Source organism: Lithobates pipiens, unplaced genomic scaffold (assembly GCF_037356315.1).
Source record: "Lithobates pipiens isolate NorthernLeopardFrog02 unplaced genomic scaffold, aLitPip1_a1.2 Scaffold_28, whole genome shotgun sequence".
Classification (NCBI taxonomy): Eukaryota; Metazoa; Chordata; class Amphibia; order Anura; family Ranidae; genus Lithobates; species Lithobates pipiens.
In genome coordinates this window covers 181,488,560-181,511,679 of record NW_027507789.1, presented here as the reverse complement: position 1 = coordinate 181,511,679, position 23,120 = coordinate 181,488,560, and the positions used below count along the sequence as shown (strand labels likewise).

Sequence of the window (23,120 nt, the reverse complement as noted above, 5' to 3'; positions counted from 1 at the left end):
GGCGGGTCGCTTTAAAAAAAACTTTTTTTTTTTTCTTATTTGTTTTATTTATTTTTACACTGTGTAAAAAAATGGGTCACTTTTATTCCTATTACAAGGAATGTAAACATCACTTGTAATAGAAAAAAGCATGACAGGTCCTCTTAAATATGAGATCTGGGGTCCAAAAGTCCTCAGATCTCATATTTGGACTTAAATACAAAAAAATAAAAAATGTTGTCATTTGAAAAAATAACAGAAAAATGGCCCTTTAAGAGGTATGGGCGGAATGAATGTTTTCCGCCCTGCTATGGTATGGAGACGGGTGGGGGCCTCTTAGCCTCACTCGTCTCCATACACAGCCACGGGCAGGTCCCGATCGCCACTGCCAACGGCCCTGATAAGCGGCGGAGGGAGCAGGAGAGCGGCAGGAAGGGGAGCGGCCCCTCTCCCGCCTCCGATTTAATGGTGATCTCACAGCAAATCCGCTGCAGAGACCACCATTATCGTAATCCGAACCGGCGGCTCCAAAGATGGAGACCTCGGTTGTGGCAGCAGCTGCTGCCGCTACAGTGATATCCATCTTCCAATTGCCGACATATATGTAAATGAACCGGTCGGCAAGTGGGAAGTAAACCCTGATGGGGTTTACTTCCTCTTTGTTCCCCTGCCACGTCCATCTTCACCCCTCTTCCTTTTGGGGTCGCGGACTTCAGCACTGTGACTGGCTGGAGCCGCGTGATGTCAGTCACGGCACTTGCGAGCGAAGAAATAGCATGGAAGTTCATTTCTTCACAGCGCATGCGCTGATGACATCGTTGGCGCACTACAAGGTAAATATCTCCTAAACAGCGCACATTTAGAAAATATTTCCACTACCTATAGGTAAGCCTTATTCTAGACTTACCTATAGGTAAAACTCAAAATTAAAGGTTTTATAACCACTTTAAAGCCCAGCTGAAGCTTAAACAGAAAGTGAGCAGAAAAATGTAATGGTGAACTAAAAGCTTAGAGTCAATGTCTTACTGTTTGTAGGCATTTTAAAGCAGTAGTTGTCAACTTATTAGCTAAAGGGGGGGCCTCAAATGTGCCCCCTGACATCACCAAAGAGCCATACATAATGTTCAATATACACTATATTGTCAAAAGTATTGGGACACCCGCCTTTACACCCACATGAACTTCAATGGCATCCCAGTCTTAAGCCTCGTCGTGCATTTTCGGACGGTTGTGTGTTGAGACTATTGGCCTAAAATCCAACCATTTGTAAGCTCCATCAGACATTTGTTGACAGATTTTCTGCGGACAAATGTTGGATGGCAGGCTTATAAATTTTCCGTGGACAGCGCTCTGTTGTCTGATTTTCCTATCGTGTGTGTGTGTGTGTGTGTGTGTGTGTGTGTGTGTGTGTGTGTGTGTGTGTGTACACAAGTCCGTCAGACAAAAGTCCAAAGTACAAACAGGTCTGTCGGACCGTTGTTGTCAAAGTCCCATCGTGTATATGGGCCTTTAAGAGCTGAGACTACGAGCCAAGCCTTCTCATCCAACATCAGTGCCTGACCTCACAAATTCGCTTCTGGAAGAATGGTCAAACATTCCAATAGACACACTCCTAAACCTTGTGGACAGCCTTCCCAGAAGAGTTGAAGCTGTTATAGCTGCAAAGAGTGGGCCAACTCAATATTGAACCCTATGGATGTAGACTGGGATGCCATTAAAGTTCATGTGCGTGTAAAGGCAGAAAGATATTGTTCTTGTTGTCACTTCAACTCACAGGAAGCAATAAGGACACTTCTGGGAAGATTGGCAGATCTTTTATGTACTTGCTGGAAATGTTCTTAGCCTGAAAAAAAGAAAACTAAAGCAGCTGCTACATCTAAGGATTGGAAAGCTGTAATCTATTACATTTTTGTTCTTGGGTTGAGATACCTTGATTGTTCCCCGGCTCTTGTCCTAATCCAAGGAACAAGAAGTCTGCTCTCTGTAAGAAAATAAGTCTACAGAGAGTGGGCCAACCGTCCTTCCTTCTCATTAGACCCTCTGTGACTCTACGGAAATGAGTTGGGAAGATTCAGCAATGAAGCATGTTGAATCTGTGTAGCAGAGGGTAGCCATTAAAGTGTCACTAAACCCAGGACCCTGCATTCACTATATCTGGTCTCCCACACTACACAGAACCAAGAAATGCTATCATTTTAGTAACTATAAACTGCTAAATACCTTTTTTCATCAGCAGTATATAGCAGTCTTGTGACTTCTATCAGTGTCCTGCCGGGCACCAGTTTAAAGCTTGTAGGAGGGGTTTTCATTCTCCTCTGACTGTCCTGCTGCAGAACCCCTAACCCTCTGTCTGGACAATGTTGATTGGCCCTGTGCTGATCACATGCACCCTCCCCAAGGAAAAAACAACAACTCTCTAGCAATACACACCAAACTGAGCATCTGCAGAAGGACTCCAAGGCTCTGAACTATCAGCAGATTAATTGGGGACTGTAGAAGGGGAGGATCAGAGAACACGATCAAATAGCCTTTTTACACAATGCAGAGGATTAACCCCTTAGCTTCCACAGCGAGTATAACAAGCATGCTTTACTGCATATACACACTGATTTTACTGTTGTGAGTTTAGTAACACTTTTTAACCACTTCCCTCCCGCCGGCCGTCAAATGGCGGCGAGGTGGCGCGGCTCTCGTTCTGGGTGGACGCCATATGATGACCCTCCAGAACGACCACTCACGTGCGACCATGGGGGTGTGCATTGTGGTGATCAGTGGTGCGGTGTGTCATTCTGACAAAGAGCCTCTGACGGAGGCTCTTTACCACGCTGATCACCATGTAAACGGGAAGAGCCGTTGATCGGCATTTCCTCACTAGCTTCTGACAGATGCAAGTAGAGGACAGCCGCTCGGCTGTTCTCCTGACAGGGGGGCTCTGTCCTGATTGTTTATCAGCACAGCCCACCCTCGGATGCCCACCCAGGACCACGAGGGTTTGCCACCACACTGGACCACCAGGGAAATGCCAATCCATGCCCAGGCAGCTGCCAATCGGTGCCCATCCCTAATGGCTGCCAGTGCGATCAGTGATGCCTGTCAATGCCATCAGTGCCCATTAGTGTCTCCTACCAGTGCCCGTCAGTGCCGCCTTATCGGTTCCCATCAGTGAAGGAGAAAATGTACTTATTCACAAAAATTTTTTACAAAAACAAACTTTATTTTTATTTTTTTCAAAATGTTAGGTCTTTTTTTATTTGTTTAGCAAAAAATTAAAAATCGCAGCGGTGATCAAATACCACCAAAAGAAATCTCTGTGGGAACAAAATGATAAAAATTCTGTTTTGGGTACAGTGTAGCATGACCGCGCAATTGTCATTTAAATAGCGACAGCGATGAAAATTGGCCTGGGCATGAACGGTAAAGCAGCACTAAAAATGGCGCCATTTTACTGCCAGCGCCCGCATCGCCCCAGTGTGAAAGGGGCCTTCAAGTAAAAAAAAAAAACTTGATGCTTTGGAACCACTTTAATAGTAGGTTTTTATTGCGGCCTGAGGTGTGTGTGTTTTTTATTTATTTTTTTTTTTACATTTTATTCAATTCCTTTTTTTTTTTTTTTTTTTTTCACCTCAGGATGCCTTTGTGAAGATCACACGCCATGAGGGGTTAACATCGCTTTGGAGTGGCCTTCCCCCAACACTGTGAGTATAGGGTTTCAAGGTGGGGCGTTATATATTTTATCAAGAATTGACAGGAAAAAACAAATGACATACTGCAACTTTTAGTCTCAGTACACACATGCATTTTTCTTAAATCTTTGCTTGTAAATGCTGGTCTGAACAACATATATCATGTAGACACATTTTCAAGCTTTATATTGGCTTATTGAAGAACCTGAAGCAACCCTTTTCTCTGGTCATGCAAGGTAAAGTGGAAAGGTTAATTCATCCCCCTCCTACCCAGCTGTACATCCTTAAGCCGGTCATAGACGGTTTGAATCTCAGCCAGTTTAGCAGAGACCAGCCAAGATTCAAACCAAGTGTGGGCGGGCTGATTGTACCAAAGTTCCTCGATCGATCAACTTGGATATAACCAGCCTTTCAGATTTTACATGCGATTATTGCAAGCGGCTGTAAAGCCTCACTCACACCTAATGGTTTTTTTTTTTTGTGCTTTTTACAGAAACGCACTATAGTCCATTTAACATGGTTTCCTTAGGGACATGTTCACATATATGCTTTTTTTCAGCTGCTGATTTTTGAAAAGGGTCAACTTTGCTTTTTTGGTTTCATAGACTTCAATGGAGAAGCTGCAGAAAAGCATGTAGTGCGTTTTTGCCAGTATTTGCGTTTCTTAAGCTGCCCAACAACAAATTGGGCAAGAAAAAAAAAAACACGTACTACATGCTTTTCTGCAGCTTCTCCATTGAAGTCTATTTTACGGTGCTTTTTTGGTTCAAAAGTCCCTGACACTTTCCAAAAAACACTGTGGCTGAAAAAAAGCATAGATGTGAACGTGTCCCATAGGAAACCATGTTAAATGGACTGTAGTGCGTTTCTGCAAAAAGCACCAAAAAACGCATAAGTGTGAATCAGGCCTTGTAGTCGCTAGCAGTGATGACTGCCCCCTCACCAAGGGGTCACATTGGGAGGGATTCCCCATCAACACAGTCAGTGGTTGCAGGAAAGAAAATCGCTCGTATCTATGGCTGACTTAACCTTCGCAAGCTTTCTTCTGCACTTTGGATGTCAGAACGAGGGGAAGAAGGGGACGAGGGGAAGAATTGTTTCCTGCCCCCCATGTGACAATGCTGGGATAATCGCTAAGCCGTTTCATGGGACTGGGAATAGGGGAAGGGATGTCACCTTTGCAAGGAGAATAAGAAATGGAGGGGTGTGCAGGGTACAGGGTGTTACATCTTGCATTGATTTTTGTGCACTTTTTTTTTTCATTCAGCAACTCAAACTAAAAATCTGAGTTATATAAGGGTTAGTACTGATAAGCTGGCTGTTAATCTTTTATCCAGAGTCACAGATCGGGAACATGAATTGATTTTTCTATTAGGCAATCAGATACTTTGGAACGGTTTTGCTTTAGCAGGTTAACGCAGTTCACTCCATTTTTTATTTTTTTTATTTTGTCCTAACAAAACCATGTGAAGGTACGCTTCATAATAAAGGTTTCCTATTGAGCTTAAGGATTCTATATTACATACAGGAAACAGACTGGCAGTAAGAGAATGATGCCATGGTCATAGCCTTGTGCAAGTATGCAGAGACGCAAGCTGTCATCCAATATATCTAAATCTATAAACGGATATTAGAAGCCAGGGGGTGATGTCCACCCAGAGCTACAATACTATTTTTGGTTGGGTCAGCCTTGACTTTTCCTCCTAGAGCAGAAGTTCTGCTTACATGGTGTTTATGATCCAGGGAGTGTAGAGGGCTGTGCTGTCCTAATTGCAAAATGAAAATGACATTTGTCACAGAACAATAAAACAATTATTTATTTTTAATTACTTTTGTGGAGAGCGGAGGTTGTGTTTTTATTCATATTGATCTGTTAGTAATTAGAGGTTTATTGCTGGTAATTTAAACACAATGATGCAAATTTTATACATATATAATATATTGTGTGTGTGTGTGTGTGTGTGTGTGTGTGTGTGTGTGTGTGTGTATGTATGTGTATGTATGTATATAGATAGATAGATAGATATAGATATAGAGAGAGATAAAAAAAACTACAGGACACGTTCTCCAATGCAAAAATTCTTTATATCAAATGCTCCTCAAGGCATAAAATGGTTGCATGCTACTGTACAGTTACGAGTTCATCACGCTCTTCATTAGGCCTCGTGCAATGATCTACTTTCAGCCACATACTTTTATACTAAAACTGCAGGGTGTAGCCTCACAGGTGTGTCACACCAATTCAAAAATCACTTTCACCTGTTATCATACCTCAAACCTCCTCCAAACTTTAAGGCCTCTTTCACACGGATGATCCGTTCAGGTCCGCCTGTCTTTTTTTTTGGGCGGACCTGAACGGATGCTCCATAGACCTCTATGGAGCGGCGGATGTCAGCGGTGACATGTCCCCTGACATCCGACCGGCTCCGATCCAAAAAAGTGTCAGAGGAGACCCCTACTTTTCCATCTGTCATCGGATCAGGTGACAACAGACTCTACGGTCCGTCTTCATCCGATCCCCTATAGGAGAGAGCGGCACTCTGACAGGTCTGTCCCTGCACAGTGTACAGAGACGGACCTGTCATCTGCCTGCACAGCAGGGATTGATGGAGCGATCACCCACTGAGCAGAGCGGGCTCCGTACACCGACATGTCCCTGTGAAGGAGCCCTAAATCTAAAATTCATTGGTACATAATCGTCATTCATCTAATCATTACATTTCTCAAGTAGAAGGAAAACGAATTCTTATGTCGGTTAAATAGTAATGAGACCAATCATTAAGGGATCGAAAGGAACAAAAGTTACACAAAAGTACACATAAAATGCACACAATTGCAAAACAAAGCCCTATATTTTATTAAGACTGTCTATCAGCCAAAGTCCATCTCCGGATGTATTCCATATTTCCTATCCTGTATAGTTCCATTCAACCTGTAAGGAAGCATGAAATATAGAAATATATATCTCTCCCAAGCTTATAAGAACAGGTATAAGTCATATTATGATAGACAGTCTTAATGAAATATAGGGCTTTGTTTTTTTGTTTTGCAATTGTGTGCATTTTGTGTAAAATCTTTTTTTTTTTTTTTTTTTTTTTTTTTTTTTTTTTTACATAACTTTAAGTACATTTTACATACATCCTCTGGTCCCATTGTGTACTTAAAAGTGGGGTATGCCTGTACTTGCCACAGTACGCACTGTTTGGACCAAAGATATACACAATAAAGTAGATACATGTATTATTGTGTGTGTGTGTGTGTGTGTATGTGTATAATATATATATATCTCTCTCTCTCTCTATCTCTGATGCCATAGTTTTTGTAAAAAGAATCATGAAGTAAGAGTGAAGGCTAACACGACCTCCCTCTCTCTTGGGGTATCTGCAGATAGGCAGCAGGTCTTGTGACTGAGCGAGAGCTAGCACTGCCTTATCTCTCATTCCTTGGGCTATCAGCAGGGAGGCAGCGGGTCTTGTGCCTAAAGCTGGCCATAGATGGAGCTTGCAAAGCCATGGTTGCAGAAAAAATAAAAAAATCTCTAGATTCCCTCATCAGCACAGCCAGTGTTGGTAGGGAAATCCCTCGGTGGAGTGTAAAGAAATAATTCCGGATGGCTGCACTTCCAAAAATCCTTTTAATTGAAGCTTCATATGACAAGTGGGTGACAGATGGAGCAGGGGACAAAGAGGTAGACGCGTTCCACGCAAATGTTAGCGCTTAGTCATTACCTATTGGAACTAGTCACCACAATTGCCTTTACACTGCTCTAATGTGTCATCATTAGGTTGCAGGTGAACTAACCAATTGAAATTAGTACTGTGCTGGTGTCACAAATAAAACCCGGCTAGAATACACGGTACTTACGCTTAATTCAGATGTAAAGAGTTCGGTCCAAATTCACTGCCAGAAAAAAAAATCTGATACACCAGTTGAACTCGAAGCAAATTTGACACACCAGTCAAAATCATTTGTATAGTTACAGCAACATACACAAAATAATAGAAAACATGTACTGTATATGTGTAGATACACAATGAAGTTGATGTTGAGAACAAATGATTTTAAAAGCAAAGTGTTAGAACATCACGAGGACCAATGCTGATATATTCCCAAAGTATGTGCATAGTCTCGAATGAATGTCAATGGCAAAAAAGGAAAAAAACGAGAGAGAGAAATAGGTGCTAATAGACTTTTTTTTTTTTTTTTTTTTTTTTCTCTTCGCTATTTTCCTGCAGTCTATTAGCACCCATTTCTCTCTCCCTTTGTGTGTATACATATATACATGTTTTCTATTATTTTGTGTATGTTGCTGTAACTATACAATGATTTTCACTGATGTGTCGAATTTGCTCTGAGTTCAATTGGTGTATCAGATTTTTTTTCTGGCAGTGGATTTGGACCGAACTCTTTACATCAGATTTAAGTGTAAGTACTGTGTATTCTAGCCGGGTTTTCTTTGTAACAGCAGCTGGGTACTAAATTTTAATTGGTTGGTTCACCTGTAACCTAATGATGACACCTTAGAGCAGTACATAAGGGATTGTGGTGACAACTTCCAATAGGAAATGATTAAGCGCTAACATTTGCGTGAAATGCGTCTACCTCTTTGTCCCCTACTCCACTTGGGGGTCTTGTGACTGAGCACAGGCCCTTCCTCTCACTTCCTGGGCTATCAGCAGAATGGGTCTTCTGACTCTTGCCATCATTTTTATGTCACAGTGGTGGTGGAGAACATGGTCCACATTGCTTGTCTGCATAGGCAGTTTGCAGCTTAGTGATCTGTGCACCACTACGCTGTACAGTTTCAGGATGGGGGGGGGGGGGGGGATATGTTGCCATCTCGTTCCCAAACTCAAATCTCTTTATTGAAAGGCCCATCTGCAGCTGACTATGCTATTGCTGGATCTTTCTGATTGGATGGTTTTCAGGCTGTGCATGTGCAAGGTGTAGCTCTGAGAATACTCGGGATGTTTTCTGTGTGGCTCCAGAGTGGGCATCAGACCTGCTTGAACCAATTTTTATAAATGATTCTGTTTGTTCAAGTTACTATTTTTTTACTGCTATCATCTGGTAAAGGATGTTTTATCAATTTGTTTTCTGTGCTTTAGCTGTATCCAAGAGGTAATCCCCACCATGGTGACCATCTCTCTGTCTTCCCCCATAGGGTGATGGCTGTACCGGCGACAATTATCTATTTCACATGCTACGATCAGCTGAGGGACTTTCTGTATTATGGACTGGGGTACAGTGGCAGTCACATTCCTCTCATCGCTGGAGCTCTTTCTCGATGTAAGTGTTGCTGCACAAACGTTGATGTACTTTGTGCAATTTTTTTTTGAAATTTTTGCAGTTTATAATTTCTCTGGTTCTTCCCTGTTAGTGGGAGCAGTGACAGTCATCAGCCCTCTGGAGCTGATCCGTACTAAAATGCAGTCCCGCCAGCTGTCGTACATCGAGTTAGGAGCCTGTCTTCGATCTGCTGTATCTCAGAGTGGCTGGCTGTCGCTGTGGAAGGGATGGGGCCCCACAGTGCTGCGGGATGTGCCATTCTCAGGTATGGTAAATGTTCGTAGAAATTATTCTGTACTGAACATTCTCAGGATACAGGGCACGCTTGGGTGCCTAATATTCAGTGTGGTGTAATATACATGTGGTGCTAGTTGCAGTTCAGACAATTCAAAACTGCTAAATACATATATGGGTGGTGCTTTACCTGTCAATGTATTTATATTTCTGTCCATCCAGCCCTGAAATGTATACAACTCTTCTGCACAACACAGCCCTGTATGGCAAGTAAAGAGACCTGCTTATTTCCTGACACCGTTTTACATTTATAGGTCCCACCTTTCTTTCTCAGCCTGTAACTGTACAGTGAAAGGAGAAGCAGAACACTGATGAGCTCATTCTGTCACTCTACTCCAGTGATGGCAAACCTTGACACCCCAGGTCTTTTAGAACTACATTTCCCTTGATGCTCCTGCACTCTGCAGTGTAGTTGAGCATCATGGAAAACGTAGTTCCAAAACATCTGGAGTGCCAAGGTTCGCCATCACTGCTCTACTCTCTCCTTCTCTGTGGCTTAACCCCTTCCAGCCGACGCCTCCGGGCCCTTTAAGAGTTGTAAATGCTGGGAGATGGAGGTGGGCATTTGGGTCATATTACTGCTGTGATTGGTTCTTGCATCGGTCACATGATCAGAAAGCTCCCGATTGCAAGTATGCATCAGCAGTTTTCCGGTGCCCACCGGTGACTGTATTGGGTGTGAGCACTCTCAGCACAGTTTCATGTTTACACAAGGCCACATATATGTGGCCGCTCGGCGTGAAGGCCCACTCACTGAGAGGCCACATATATGCATTTGGCCAACAGCAAGAGGTTAAACTGCAGCACACCTGATTGGATGCTGCATTTCCCTCTACATTTTGAGCACAGATGTTTATTTGAGCCAGATTCATGTACCTACACTGCTTCCATTTAAAAAAATACAGTTTAGGTTGTATAAATGAATACAGAGCTGCATTCATTTGTGTATGTTTATATATGCTTGGAGTTCAGCTGTAAGCTTTCTAAGCTTATTTGTTATTGAAGAATGGGCATCTATTGGCTGTATCCTGCCTTCTTATACAATCAGAGCATTTTTATTTTAATCCTAATAAATCCTTGTGTTGCTTATGCCTCTACAGCTCTGTACTGGTTTAATTATGAGCTTGTGAAGAAGAAGCTTAGTAAGTCGCGGGGAGCCGCAGAGATGCCGTTTCTGATCAGCTTTACATCAGGAGCTGTTTCCGGAGCTGTAAGTCCTTGTCACTCCCCCACAATGCACTGCTTCATGTTTTTTTTTTTTTCCTGTATTTACATCCCAGATCATCTAGGTGGGGGTTTGTTTTTTTTTTTGTTTTTGTTTTTTGGGCATTTGCTATGATGTAACCTATTCTGCTTCATTTATTTCTGTGTATTTACATAAACCTTCCCCATGTTGCTCTGTTCTAGGTGGCGGCCATTTTAACTCTGCCGTTTGATGTAGTGAAGACGCACAGACAGATTGAACTAGGGAACATGGACATAGGTAAAGTGCTGGAAAGCAAGAAGGAGACATAAATGCTGCATATGTATAGATATTATTGGCATATAAAGAACCCCTAGGCCCCTTCCACACAGGGTGGGTTCTTTTGCTGGCCACCTGCTCAGTGGGAAATATGTGCGCTTATGCAGAGCAGACACAGACCCAGATTACTCTTCTCTATGGGCAGTCGGTTGTAAATGGACTGCCTGTCCATTTACATTTGAATGCCATCTGATCCGCCAAATGGATGGGGAACAGATCCCCCCCATACGTCTGTTTTTTAGGAGACCAGATCAGATCGGATGTCGGCAAGTGTCAACAAAAATCTTCTGCTCCATAGAGGGCAATGGATGGCCCTATCAGGGCCACCTAAAAAACTGACAGGTGGATCTGATCGGTCTGTATGTGGGAAAGGGGCCTTACAAACATTTTTATGTCACTGTGTTAAAGTAAAGTTATCATGGATCTGAGCAATTCAAGCTAAGTGTATGATGGAGCTATAAGCAGCTGAAGTTGCAAGTGCCTCTAGCCTTTTTTTTTTTTTTTTTTTTTTTCCCCCCCCAAGTCAAGTCTGGACCTCACATGTGCCAAAGCTTCCCTGTTGGTTATTTATGTGATGGACAGGCTCTCTGACCAATAGGAAAGATATTTTGTGTGTGTGTGTATATATATGTATGTATGTACACACACACCTCATAAGGCCTCCATGCAACAGTAAAATGGTTATAATCATGGTAGCTGATGTGAACTGTATAAGGAAGTTAGGCCTGTACAGTAGGAGGTTTTAGCACATTATTCTTGCATTCTGATCCAAAAAGCCATTTGTACAGGGTAGCTGTTTTACTGATGGCCATGGGTATCAGAGGGCAGGACCTCCAGTCTATAGGCAGTGCGTTTAGTTCATTTGGTGCCTGGCCACCAATAAGGCTGCTTTCACACTGGGGCGGTATTCAGGCGTTACAGCGCTAAAAATAGTGCCTGAAAAAAAACGGAGGGCTTTCACACTGGAGCGATGCGCTGGCAGGACGGTGAAAAAAGTCCTGCTAGCCGCATCTATGGAGCGGTGAAGGAGCGGTGTATTCACCGCTCCTAAATTGCTCCTACCCATTGAAATCAATGGGACACCGCGGCAATACCGCCGGCAAAGCGGCGCTTTGCGGGCGGGTTTAACCCTTTATCGGCCGCTAGCGGGGGTTAAAACCACCCCGCTAGCGCCCGCAGACCGCCGCTAAAACGACAGTAAAGCGGCGCTAAAAATAGCGGCGCTTTACCGCCGACGCCGCTCCCGTCCCAGTGTGAAAGCAGCCTAAACGAAAGGGGAAGATGAGAGACAAACTTTGCAGTGGTGTATAGGAGCATTGTATCTCATGTTGCCTTCAGCTCCCTCTAGTGGTGCACAGCTGACTAATATAACGCTAATGTCATTCTCATTAAAAACACTGTAGTTTTATGTAAAAACAGAGTCTTCTTCATCCTGACCTCCACTCATGAGAAGACTTGTATGTGCATCATTCTAAGCATGTCATAACTGAGCAGTGCTGAACAAGGAACCCCACCCCAATGATACAGACACATTTCAAGCAGTAGCTATTGACTTGAATATAAAAGGGGCTATTGCACAATTTAGAAAACGTAAATGGCTTGCAATAAAAATAAAAATCTCCAAAGTGTGCAGTAAATCACTTACCGTATAATCAGTTTAGGCAGCATGTTGGATTTTACGGCTCCAATAACAACAAACATGGTAGTAACTGTGTTTAGCTGCAGTGCTGCGAGCTTCTAGGTATTAGTGATATGAAAACAAAAACCAGTTGGGATGAAACATGTTATGTCATTTGACTAGGAGCCTTATGTATGTTGGGTTGCTGTTGGTAATAGCAACTTTGACTCCTGGATGCCTTTTTACTTTTAATTCAGCTAAGTACAGAGTCTGCATGTCTGTGTTTTGGAGCAATTTAATCCATTATAGTTGCTGAACCCAGCCTACATGGGAACAAGTTTGTTTTGTCTTTTAAGGCTGGATTCACACCTATGCGTTTTTTAGTGCATTTGGCAAATTTGCACTACAGAACGTGCTCCATAGGAAGCTATGTTAAATGGACTGTAGTGCAGAAAGCACTAAAAATGCATAGGTGTGAATCCAGCCTTAGAGCTGTGACATCCATGCTGATTGAAATGTGACTATATGGAAGCAGATTTACTGCACCCTCTGTTCATATTTCATGGCTGTGGTTTACAACCAATTTAAAAGATAGACTTATAGTGTTACAAAACTACAGATCGGTACTTGTCTGAAAAAGTATTGAACCATACTGGTATTGTGCATTCTTAATCAGCTGGAACTGTATGTCTGTCTTGTGCTATTATGTAATAAGAGCTTTCCCGATCTGTTCCCTGTGGGCAGGTGAACTCAGACCTAAAAGTTATTGTAAAGGCTCAGGGTTTTTTACCTTCATGCATTCTATGTATTAAGGTAAAAAAAACCTTCTGTGTGAAGCAGCCCCCCTTATACTTGCCTGAACTGCACTGTGATGTGCACGAGAGCCTCGGCTCTCCGGGGACTCTCCCTCCCCATTGGCTCCTGTTGCTGTCAATTGCAGCTAGTGAGGAATTAGAGGGTGCGGGGCCGAGCCATGGCTCTCTGTGCGTGGACACGCAGAGCAGCGGCTCAGCAGCAAGCCTGCTTGGGAGCCCTCAGAGCAAGCTGCTTACTCTGGGTGCATTAGGCAGAAGGGAGAGGCAAGGACCGCCAACGGGGGACCCCAGAAGAGGAGGATTGGGGCTGCTCTGTGCAAAACCACTGCACAGAGAAGTTAAGTATAACATGTTTGTTTTTTTAAGAAACCTTGCCTTTTTAATATCGCTTAAAGCAGGGATATGCAATTATCGGACCTCCAGCTGTTGCAAAACTACAAGTCCCATCATGCCTCAGCCTCTGGGTGTCATGCTTGTGGCCGTCAGTCTTGCTTTGCCTCATGGGACTTGCAGTTCTGCAACAGCTGGAGGTCCGCTAATTACATATCCCTGACTTAAAGGTTTTGAAACACTGGATGCCACATTGACTTATTTTACAATGAAGGAGTTAACAAAGCTTCTTCTGCCATAATAATGGCTCAGGAAACTGGCATGAGGGGAGTGTAGCATATTCAGGTCTTTTTCAGTGTGAAATACAAACTGGCACAGGGTCTGCACCTTAATAAAAAAAGAGATTCCGGCAGTTTTTAGTATAGAAAACTACCGCAGATCCCCACCAAATCTCACCCAGCGTACTGCATGTAACTCGCTCCCATGGCTCTGTCTGTGCAGTGATCATACTACATGAGCAGAGCCTGCAGGGGAAACAGCCCTTCTGCTCTAAGCTGAGTGATGGGGTAGGCCAAGGTTGCTCAACCTGTGGTCCTCCAGCTGTTGCAGAACTACAAGTCCCATTAGGCATTGCAAGGCCGACAGTTACAAGCATGACTCCAAAAAGCAGAGTCATGATGGGACTTGCAGTTCTGCAACAGCTGGGCGGGGGGAATACAGATTGAGCACCCATGGGGTAGGCAGTAGGTTCCCGAGCAATGTACCCTTCTGCTGAACTTTGACGTTTCTGTCACAGATGCAGAATAGAACATGGAGTAGATCACTGCTCACTAAAAAAGGGTCTTGTGCCTCTTTACTAGGAGTAAGATCTGATCTGTTTTCCCAGCTGAGAACAGTGCAGGCATAAAGCCTGTGCCACTTTTTGTTAATTCCACCCCAGACTTTTTAAATCTTTTTCAGCCAACGTAAACCCGCCTGTAAGGGAAAAGGCATAATGAGCTTGTATGCACAGCATACTAGCTCATTATGATATACTTACCTTAGAACCAGACGCCAGCATCTCACTTGGTCCACGCCGAGGAAGCTGACACGTTCCCTCGGCGTGTCTTCCGTGTATTGCAGCTCTGGCGCTGTGAGTGCCCGGAGCCGGGATGCGCTCTGGAGTTTTTTTTCCCGGCAGGGTCTGGCGTCTGCTGGACTTTCAACCAAGAATCCCTGGTGCGCATGCTCCGCTGAAGTCAGCGGCTCATTGCGAGATATTCTTTTTACCTACAAGTAAGCCTTATTATAGGCTTACCTGTAGGTCAAAGCTACAAATTTACCTTTACAATCGCTTTAAATTTTGAATGAAATCTGGTGTATTTCCTCTTTCACTTCGTTTTTATCGAGAAAAGATCAAGCATAATACACATAAGAAGAATTATAACAACGTTCATGCAGAAATGCCATCAGAATGTCTTGACCCTCATAAAGATGGAGGGTGATGAGTACAGAAAAATAGAGAACTTTCTCCAAAAAGGAAATGCAAAATATAATTCAAACATTCAGTCATGGATGGTTAAACAACGGAACTATGGGGCACATCAAATACAGTCACTGAAATCTGATGTATTTTCTTCCAGGTTCATCGAAACAAAAGGGATCATCATCCACATGGGGAGCCATGCGCCGAATCCGTGCAGAGTCTGGAACCCGCGGCCTCTTCGCAGGTGAAGTTTCTTACCTCCTCTGGTGAGCCGAGTTTCTCACCCCACCATTCCCGCTCCTTACATCTCCCATGTCTTCTCTTTGCAGGGTTCATGCCTCGAGTCATCAAGGTCGCCCCAGCCTGCGCTATCATGATTAGCTTCTATGAGTTTGGGAAAAAGTTCTTTGAACAGCGGAACCAGGAAAGGTTTAAGGACCAGTGAAGTGTAGCTGTAGAAGAGCAGAACCAATAGGGGCTGTGCAAACTCGAATGAACACCTCCAAAATTAGGGAGACGTGTGTCAGACAGGCAGTGGCCTTCCAACTTTTATAGGGGATTTCTAGGAAAACCGTAACTCAGCTTTCCAAATGAGGTAGTCGTCGTCTTCTCCTTCTGAACCAAAGTATAGCGCTGCACCGATTCCTTTTACCAGCTGCTGGTGAAATCTGGTATTGCAGTCCAGCCATATTGTGTATGTATGGGAATGGCTGTATTTTGCTGGACAGCTTGACGCAGCCTTAGTGTTTGCTTTGAGTCGTGGGAGGTGGCGATGCTTGCATTCCATTAAAATTTAAATGTGAACCTTGATCTAGTCAGGGATTGAAGTTTCCTTTTAAATCCCCTTAAGTTATAAGGGCATGTCTTTACTATGCTGAACAATGAGGGAAGTTGGTTGCCTTACACTGCTCTACAATATTCTTTTAGTACGCACCTAAGATCTGGAGGAGCCACTTGGTTCTGACACCTAATTCACTTCTTAAGCACTTGATGTAGCACTTACTTGAAACCTTAGCAAACATGAGTAATCAAGACTGACCACTAGAGGCCACTGTGTGTAAAAGCACATCAATAAAAAAGACCTCACTTTAGCTTAGTAAGGTGTCGGAGGTCTAAGCGCACACTGACTTGTTCATAAAAAAAACAGATTTAAAAAAAAAAAAGGCGTTAGTTATGACAGCCAATCGGGTTCTTTCATCTGAAAGGTGAACCCTCATTGGCTGCAGACAGGAGCTTCACTTTTTTTTACACCGGTTTTAAAATACAACCCCACTGGTTTTAAATTTTGCTGCTGAAATTCTTCAGCTGGTCTATAGCATAAGGCTCAAACCTAATGCTTATATTACCGCCTCTTAAAGCAATGCCACTCAAATCCAAATTTTAGGTGGAGAGTGGTTAGCTCAGTTGATGGATGTGATCATATTGGTATCCAGAGCTCTTCTGTGAAGATTAAGTTATTCCGGCGATTTATTCCTTTCGCTGCTTCTGGTTAGCTAAGTTATCTAACTGTGCTCATAATCGCAGCCAGACTGTGCCCATAATTGAAGCCCGACTCAGCCTTACTGTGCACATAATTGCAGCCTCAATGTGCCCATTATCATGATTCCTCCACTATGGAGCTCGTAAATAATTGTAACAGACCCAGCAGCTAAGGGAGGATATTGCCGGTAAAACTTCACCCTAGATGCTTTTCTTATTAGAATATAAAAAAAAAAAAGAGAAATATGTACGCTACTATTGTTAAAGTAGATTCCAGCTAAAGCCTAACTAGTCTTAACAGTGCCCCATAGTAACCTGTGTAAAAAAAGATGTAAATACTTATTTTCAGCCTGCTCCAGTCTGGTCACATGATCCAGCTTCCCTGTCAGTCTGTGGCACCTGCAGGGGAGAGGAGAGTCTGCTGACAACAGCTGAACTATGGGTGACATCATCGCTCCCAGTTAATTTGGATGCTCTCTCCATTCCCTTGCAGCTGCTGCTGACATAAAAGATCACATGATCAGACTGGAGCAGGCTGAAAATAGGTAGGTATTTAAAACCTTTTTTTTTTGTTGTTTTTAAACACAGGTTAGTGTAGGTCTTAGAGCGGAGTTATGCTTTAGCTAGAATTCTGTTTGAACCTATTGTGAAAATGCTATGTGACTCACTATTATATTGATCCAATAGATTTAAGTACAGAGGATGGGTAGCTGGGAATTTTCTCCTGACATTCATTTACTGCAAAATTAATCTGGATCAGAGACTTGAAAGCAACTAGCATTTTCAGAACAGGCCAGAATTGGTAGCTTTTGTATTTTTCTTAAGACGGGTATATTTTTATTTGCAGGGAGAATTTTATCCACCAACTGCCCTAATCAGCCACCACTCAGCACTAAATAATTTTGGGGGAGGTGCTCTTTAAAGTTGAACTCCAGCTTTTGTTACACTTTACAGTGTGTTTGGGTCACGCTAATGTGCGGTATAAACTGTATGTAGCCTCAGCTACATACAGCATTGTGTTCTGGGTTGGAGCTGGGACCTTCCTGTCTCCTACCCAAAAACACAGTAGAGTCTATCTAAGGAGCGCTCGGCCATTCATAGAAAACAATGCATTCTAGCAATGAATACAAAGCTAAGTCAGAGAAGCGGGCTGATGATGTCACAACCTCTGACTCAGCCAATAAGAGGAAGCAATATGTTCATTGCTAGAATGCATTTCTTTCTATGAATGGGCTGAGTGCCGATCAGATAGACATGATGGGGGACTTGTAGTTTCGCAACAGCTGGTGGGCTGCCAGTTTGAGACCCCTGCTGTAGAGCAAAGCAGACTAAAGCTATTCCAGACAATTCCTCATTTGGTAATGGGAATATTAATATACATGTCAACACCCAGAGCCTTGCACAATACATTTTCCTAAATAGGAGCTCCTTTCCCATTCCAAAGCAGGTTCTGCAGTCTAGAATAGTCTATATAGCTCTTCAGGAATTCAACAAGTTTAAAACCAAAGAGCCATCTCCTGACTCTAAATATTACTCTACTTATTCATTACAACTTAGACATGACACCATAACAGATCAAAAAGTACATTGGAATCTTTCAAAAGACATCGAGGTGGATTAATGTCTATTGACCTGAATTTTCTTCTGGAGGAACCAGGCCCACCAAAATATGAGGCTTTGCTTGGACAACGTTTGATAATTGCATGGAAAAGGGTACTTTAGATAAGGAATTGGGCTCATGGACCCATTTGCCTTGCTCTAGGACCATGACAATAGCTCAAGGTCCATGGTGGAACATTTTGATATTGAAATGGATTGGGGGAGCCTGGTCTGTGGATGAACAATGTGAAAGAGACACTGGACTTTGAACTTAGAAGGTGCTTTGAAAACAGAGACTGAAACATTGGAATTCCAGTTGAATAGCTCAGCTTAAACCCTTCTAAAGTATAAGCTATTTATTCCCAGTAGCCTCCCAACCAGAAGTCTAAATTCACAGCACCCAGGGACCTCTGCTGGAGCATCATGCATGATCACTTGTCCTAAAAGTGCCTACAAGCCCATTTTTCTGGAAACAATCTTTTTGACCTGCTGACAGAAGAGAGAAAACTAAGGTCATACATTGGAACATTGCTTCTTCAACCCCCTCCCCTATTCTTTTTAAGTCGCTGTTAGGACCTTACTTTTTTTTTTTTTCTTTGTACTGTGATGGTGCAAATAACCATACATGCAATTTTTTTTTTTGTTTGTTTTTATTGTGCTTTAAGGATGGTATAGCCATGTGCAAAAGCAGACTTTGGATTATTGTTAGGGAAGTTGCAGTCTGTTGGAGCATTGACATTTGCTTTAATATGTGCCACTTCATCTGATTTCTAAACAACATTCAATTAATTTTAGATGTCATTGTATCAAACAGGAGTTCCGATGGCATAAAAAGGAGAGTAATATGGAGGCTGTCATTGCTGACCACCTTCTGAAAATACTCTTTGCCTCGCTACAATACATTCAGAGTCGCTGCTTCTGAACAAGCATGCAGATTAGAAAGAGCAAGTCAACGCTGCTACTCTGCACGTTTGCTCCAGGTCAGTAATTCAAAGGCACTGGGTCAGAATTTTCAGAGGCGGACGGCAGCTATCCTCATTCACCTTACGCTTAAAGAAGCCCAATAATTTTTCTATGACAAGTTAAAGGTGTTGGTAACACAAGGCTTTATATGCTTGTTTGCTCACCTTCGAGTCTGCTTGTGTCACATTGGCTGTACAATTGACAAAGAAAACTGCCATTGTTGGACTTTGTGGATATATGCAATTTGGGTTCTAAAAGAAATGACATTTTGTACAAATTATGAAAGACCCTTTCACTGCCAAAATTGCAGGCATAACTGGCAAAGGAGGGTCTAAACTGCAGAGCAGTTATGTGAGTGAACTCTTCACTGTGGTGTAGCTCCTGTGTCCTGGCAAGAAAGAAAGGGGGTTAAATCAAGAGCCAGTATCAAGGTGCACTTAAAACCTGCTTCTTAAAAGGTTAAGTCTATCCAGCTTTGAGTTTATGTTGACCCATTTCATTTACCTTTAGTACCTATGACTTCAGAGAAGATCAGTACTACTTGGACAATCATATTTGGTTCCAAAGAAAACCAGCGGCCAGGCTATGGACATCTAATTTTCTTAACAAGTTTGAAAATACCTCCAAAAACAAGCTCTACCTGTTTCCAGACTGTGTAGACACTTAGGACGGCCATATATTGAGCGTGTGGTTGCAGGAAAGAAAATCAGTTGATTTTCCTTATCAACACAGACAGTGTTGATGGGGGAATCCCTCCCATGGAGCCATTGTGTTTTCCTTTTTGGGAGAACACAATGCTTATTGCTAGCGGCTATGTAAAATCTGACTGGCTCGTTGTGGCCAAGTTGATCCATAAACTTGGGTACATTCACCCCGCCAATACATGGTTTGAACTAACTGTCAAAGATTCAAACCAGGTATGGCCAGCTTTAGTCGTAATTCAAACTAGCTAGAGCCACTCCATTCAAGTCACTGTCTACTTGACCTGCTTCCTTCCACTCCTATTTGTGAAACTGCAGCTCTCTCATAATCTCAGGCTATTTGCCTAACAACCTGTAGAGTGTAACCAGTACCGATCATGGAAACTGATCTGGAGTATTCCAATTTACAAGTAAATGCCTGACTGTTGCAGGGAGATCACATTTGCCAATGCTTCGGTTTGGAGGAACCAGGGCAGAGTAAGAGTGCAGATCCCGATGTAGGTAGAGTGGGAGGTAATTGCCCATCTCTGGCTATCTTGGAGGAATCCAAGATGGTGGCACCCATAGCAATGTAACAACTGTATGCAAGGATCCAGGAGCAAAAGATTTTTGACCAGTGCACTAATATTTTACAGCTATGTTTTCCTAACATTACCAAATGTGGTAGAGATTAGTGGTTTCATGCCCTGGCCACAGATCTGCTTTAAACCAAATGCAAACATAGCGGTGGTTTAAAATGAGCCAATTGAGCTGACCGCTGGATTTCCTCAGGAATTAAACACCCATGAGTTGTAACATACATAGCCCTCAAAACTTAAAAGTTGTTGGATGGACTTAACTTTTACCCAACTAGGGTACAGTAGTGCCTGCTTCTACCCATTGGAAGTAGCCATTTTGTCGGTTGTCAACAGATGCTTGTGCGCCAAGAGGCTGAAATAAATTCCGGAAATAGTTGACTTTCTAAGCACAAGCAATGTCTAGATTTAAAGGGAATTATAAGAGAAATGGGTATACCGCCATTGCTACCTTCCATGAAGATGCTAGTTGTCTAGCTTTCCTCCTTTATTAGGAAGCCATGGTCTTGGAACAAACAACTGGTGAAATCCGAACTACACACTTGTTCCAAGGGAATGACTAGATCACACAGCTAGATAGCTAGCATTTTCAGAAAGAGGTCAGCAAAGACTGCTGTTATAGTTATTTCATGAAGGGTTCCATTTGAAGGGTAACTCCACTTTGTAAATGATGACCTAGCGTACAAAGTTACAGCACAAACCTTTCTGGGATTACAAAATCGCCTATTTCAAAATGGCAGACAACTTCGGTTGCCCTTAGCTTGCCCATACAGGTTACAGTCAGATCACACAATTTCTGTACATTCTAATTTAGCTTTTACAAAACGCAGTCCATTAAATTTGTATCCATTCATTAAGAACCCATTTACTACATAGCTGTCTGTAGATCCAATGCCGATTAAACAATCTGAATTGAACATTTGATGGGCTCAAACCTGACAAAAATTTACATATGTATACAGACATGTCCCAAAATATTCTTAATCTATTGCTAATATGATTGGATCACTGTTTTTCCTGTTCTTTTTTGTTAGTGCTGGGACTTTAGTGGAAAAGACATCAGCACAAAGGATGTAAGTAAAGTGCAGAGGTTCTTTCATCAATAACCATTGTGACTATGCTATGCAATGCTAAAATCCTTGCGCATAATGGAAGCACAGGGGATTTTAACAAACGCGGAGTTGTACTTCAAATGAAACCAGTCAGAGCTATGTGTACCTCTATTATAGGAGAACTTTGACATGGAAGCTGATAAGGAATTAGCACTCTATGAAACTTCAAGCCCAATTAACACTCCAGGCCCAGTGTTAACAAAAGAGAAGGAACTGACATGTCAAACTAATGATTTTACTGCACCCTGGCTTGATTATTAATTGTGCGCACCCCCTGTCAGGGCTGTAAACCCCATATTTAACTCTGAGCGCAACAGTCCCTCTCCATCAGTCCAATATGCTTCTTGCTCAGGTAAGAAAAGATTGCTGATTGACACAGCTGGAGGCATGTTGGATTGGATGCAGAGGGACCACTGTGTTCACTATTGAATACTGCATTCAAAGGGTATTTTTGACGGGAGCGTGGGGTGGGATATAGGGGTCTTAAATGGAAAACTTGTGATTTTACTGTACATTTCTAGTACAGAGGCTGCTACTTCAGTTAGGCTTCTCAGTCACTTCCCAGATTCAACTTCCATGTAAGGTTTCTCCCATAGGTATTTTTCTTTGTAATCCCTTTTTAAATACCCATTAAAAGTCAGTTTCATTTTTTTATATGTTTAACCTTGCAGCTAAAGTAGAAATTGCTCCTTTATGAAAAAGTAATTTTTTTGTGAAAAAAAAAATTCCTTTTGATCTGCTCACTTCCTAAATCACCCTGCCAGCTGTCATAAACCTTTCCAGCCAATAAGGAATTTGGCTTATTATATGCAGGTCAGTGAATTATAGATTTTTTGGGTTGCTGCACCTTGCAATATTGATAAACTAATAAGAGAATTGCAATGCAATAAGGGAACAAAACTACTATTTACTAGAGTACTATTATAAATAGAACTGATTGGTTGGCTTAAGTTGCTGCTTATGATAGGTTATTACATAAAACAAGTAAACGCCAAGAGAATTGTATGAAAAAAATAAACAGTTTATTATTTGCAAGGTAATAGAGATGTACTTATTTTATATAGGAGCAAGATATATTTTAGCTTTATCAACACTCTTTCATGTACAGCGATCCTTTATGCCAGCTCTCTTCCGCTGGCATACTGTCCTGTAGACCACTGCTCTGTCTCACAGGGGTGACCCACAAAACGTGTGCTGGTGTGTAGTAATGCAATTAAAATAAAACTGCACTCGCATGAAGCACAAATGTCTGAGTCGTTCTTTCTTGATGACCAAGTAGACCGTATGGTAGTACTTTCCATTAAGCATTGGAGTCAAGTCAGTTCTTACATTTTACAGTCATATGTTATAAGACTACACTACTTCTTCAAATTTCTTCACCGCTACCAGTCTCAAGCCACGTACACATGATAAAATTTTCGGACGATCCAACCGTTTGTACGCTCCATCGGACAATTGTTGTCGGTTTTTCCATGGACAAATGTTGGATAGCAGGTTTTAAAATTTTCCCGACACAAATGTCTGTTGTCAGATTTTCCAAGCGTGTGTACACAAGTCTGTCGGACAAAAGTACAAAGCACAAACACGCATGCTCGGAAGCAAGGATGAGCTGGAAGTGGTTGGTCTTGTAAACTAGTGTTCCTAATGGAGAATTAACATTGGTGACGTGGCAAATTGTGAAATCTCGAAATGCAAG

At 42.5% G+C, this 23,120-nt stretch overlaps 1 protein-coding gene across 3 annotated transcripts in view; it reads left to right on the top strand.

Moving 5' to 3' along the window:
• SLC25A39 (solute carrier family 25 member 39) overlaps positions 1-22,670 on the top strand; it is a 38,325-nt gene extending 15,655 nt beyond the window's left edge. For all 3 annotated transcript variants that reach the window (XM_077460061.1, XM_077460059.1, XM_077460060.1), the window contains 7 exons: positions 3,607-3,674; positions 8,827-8,951; positions 9,043-9,216; positions 10,346-10,455; positions 10,653-10,728; positions 15,153-15,239; positions 15,325-22,670. In XM_077460061.1, the coding sequence (XP_077316187.1) occupies positions 3,607-3,674; positions 8,827-8,951; positions 9,043-9,216; positions 10,346-10,455; positions 10,653-10,728; positions 15,153-15,239; positions 15,325-15,440 (756 nt within the window). In that variant the 3' untranslated portion in view covers positions 15,441-22,670. The remainder of the gene's footprint in view (positions 1-3,606; positions 3,675-8,826; positions 8,952-9,042; positions 9,217-10,345; positions 10,456-10,652; positions 10,729-15,152; positions 15,240-15,324) is intronic.
• The last annotated feature ends 450 nt before the right edge of the window (positions 22,671-23,120 follow it).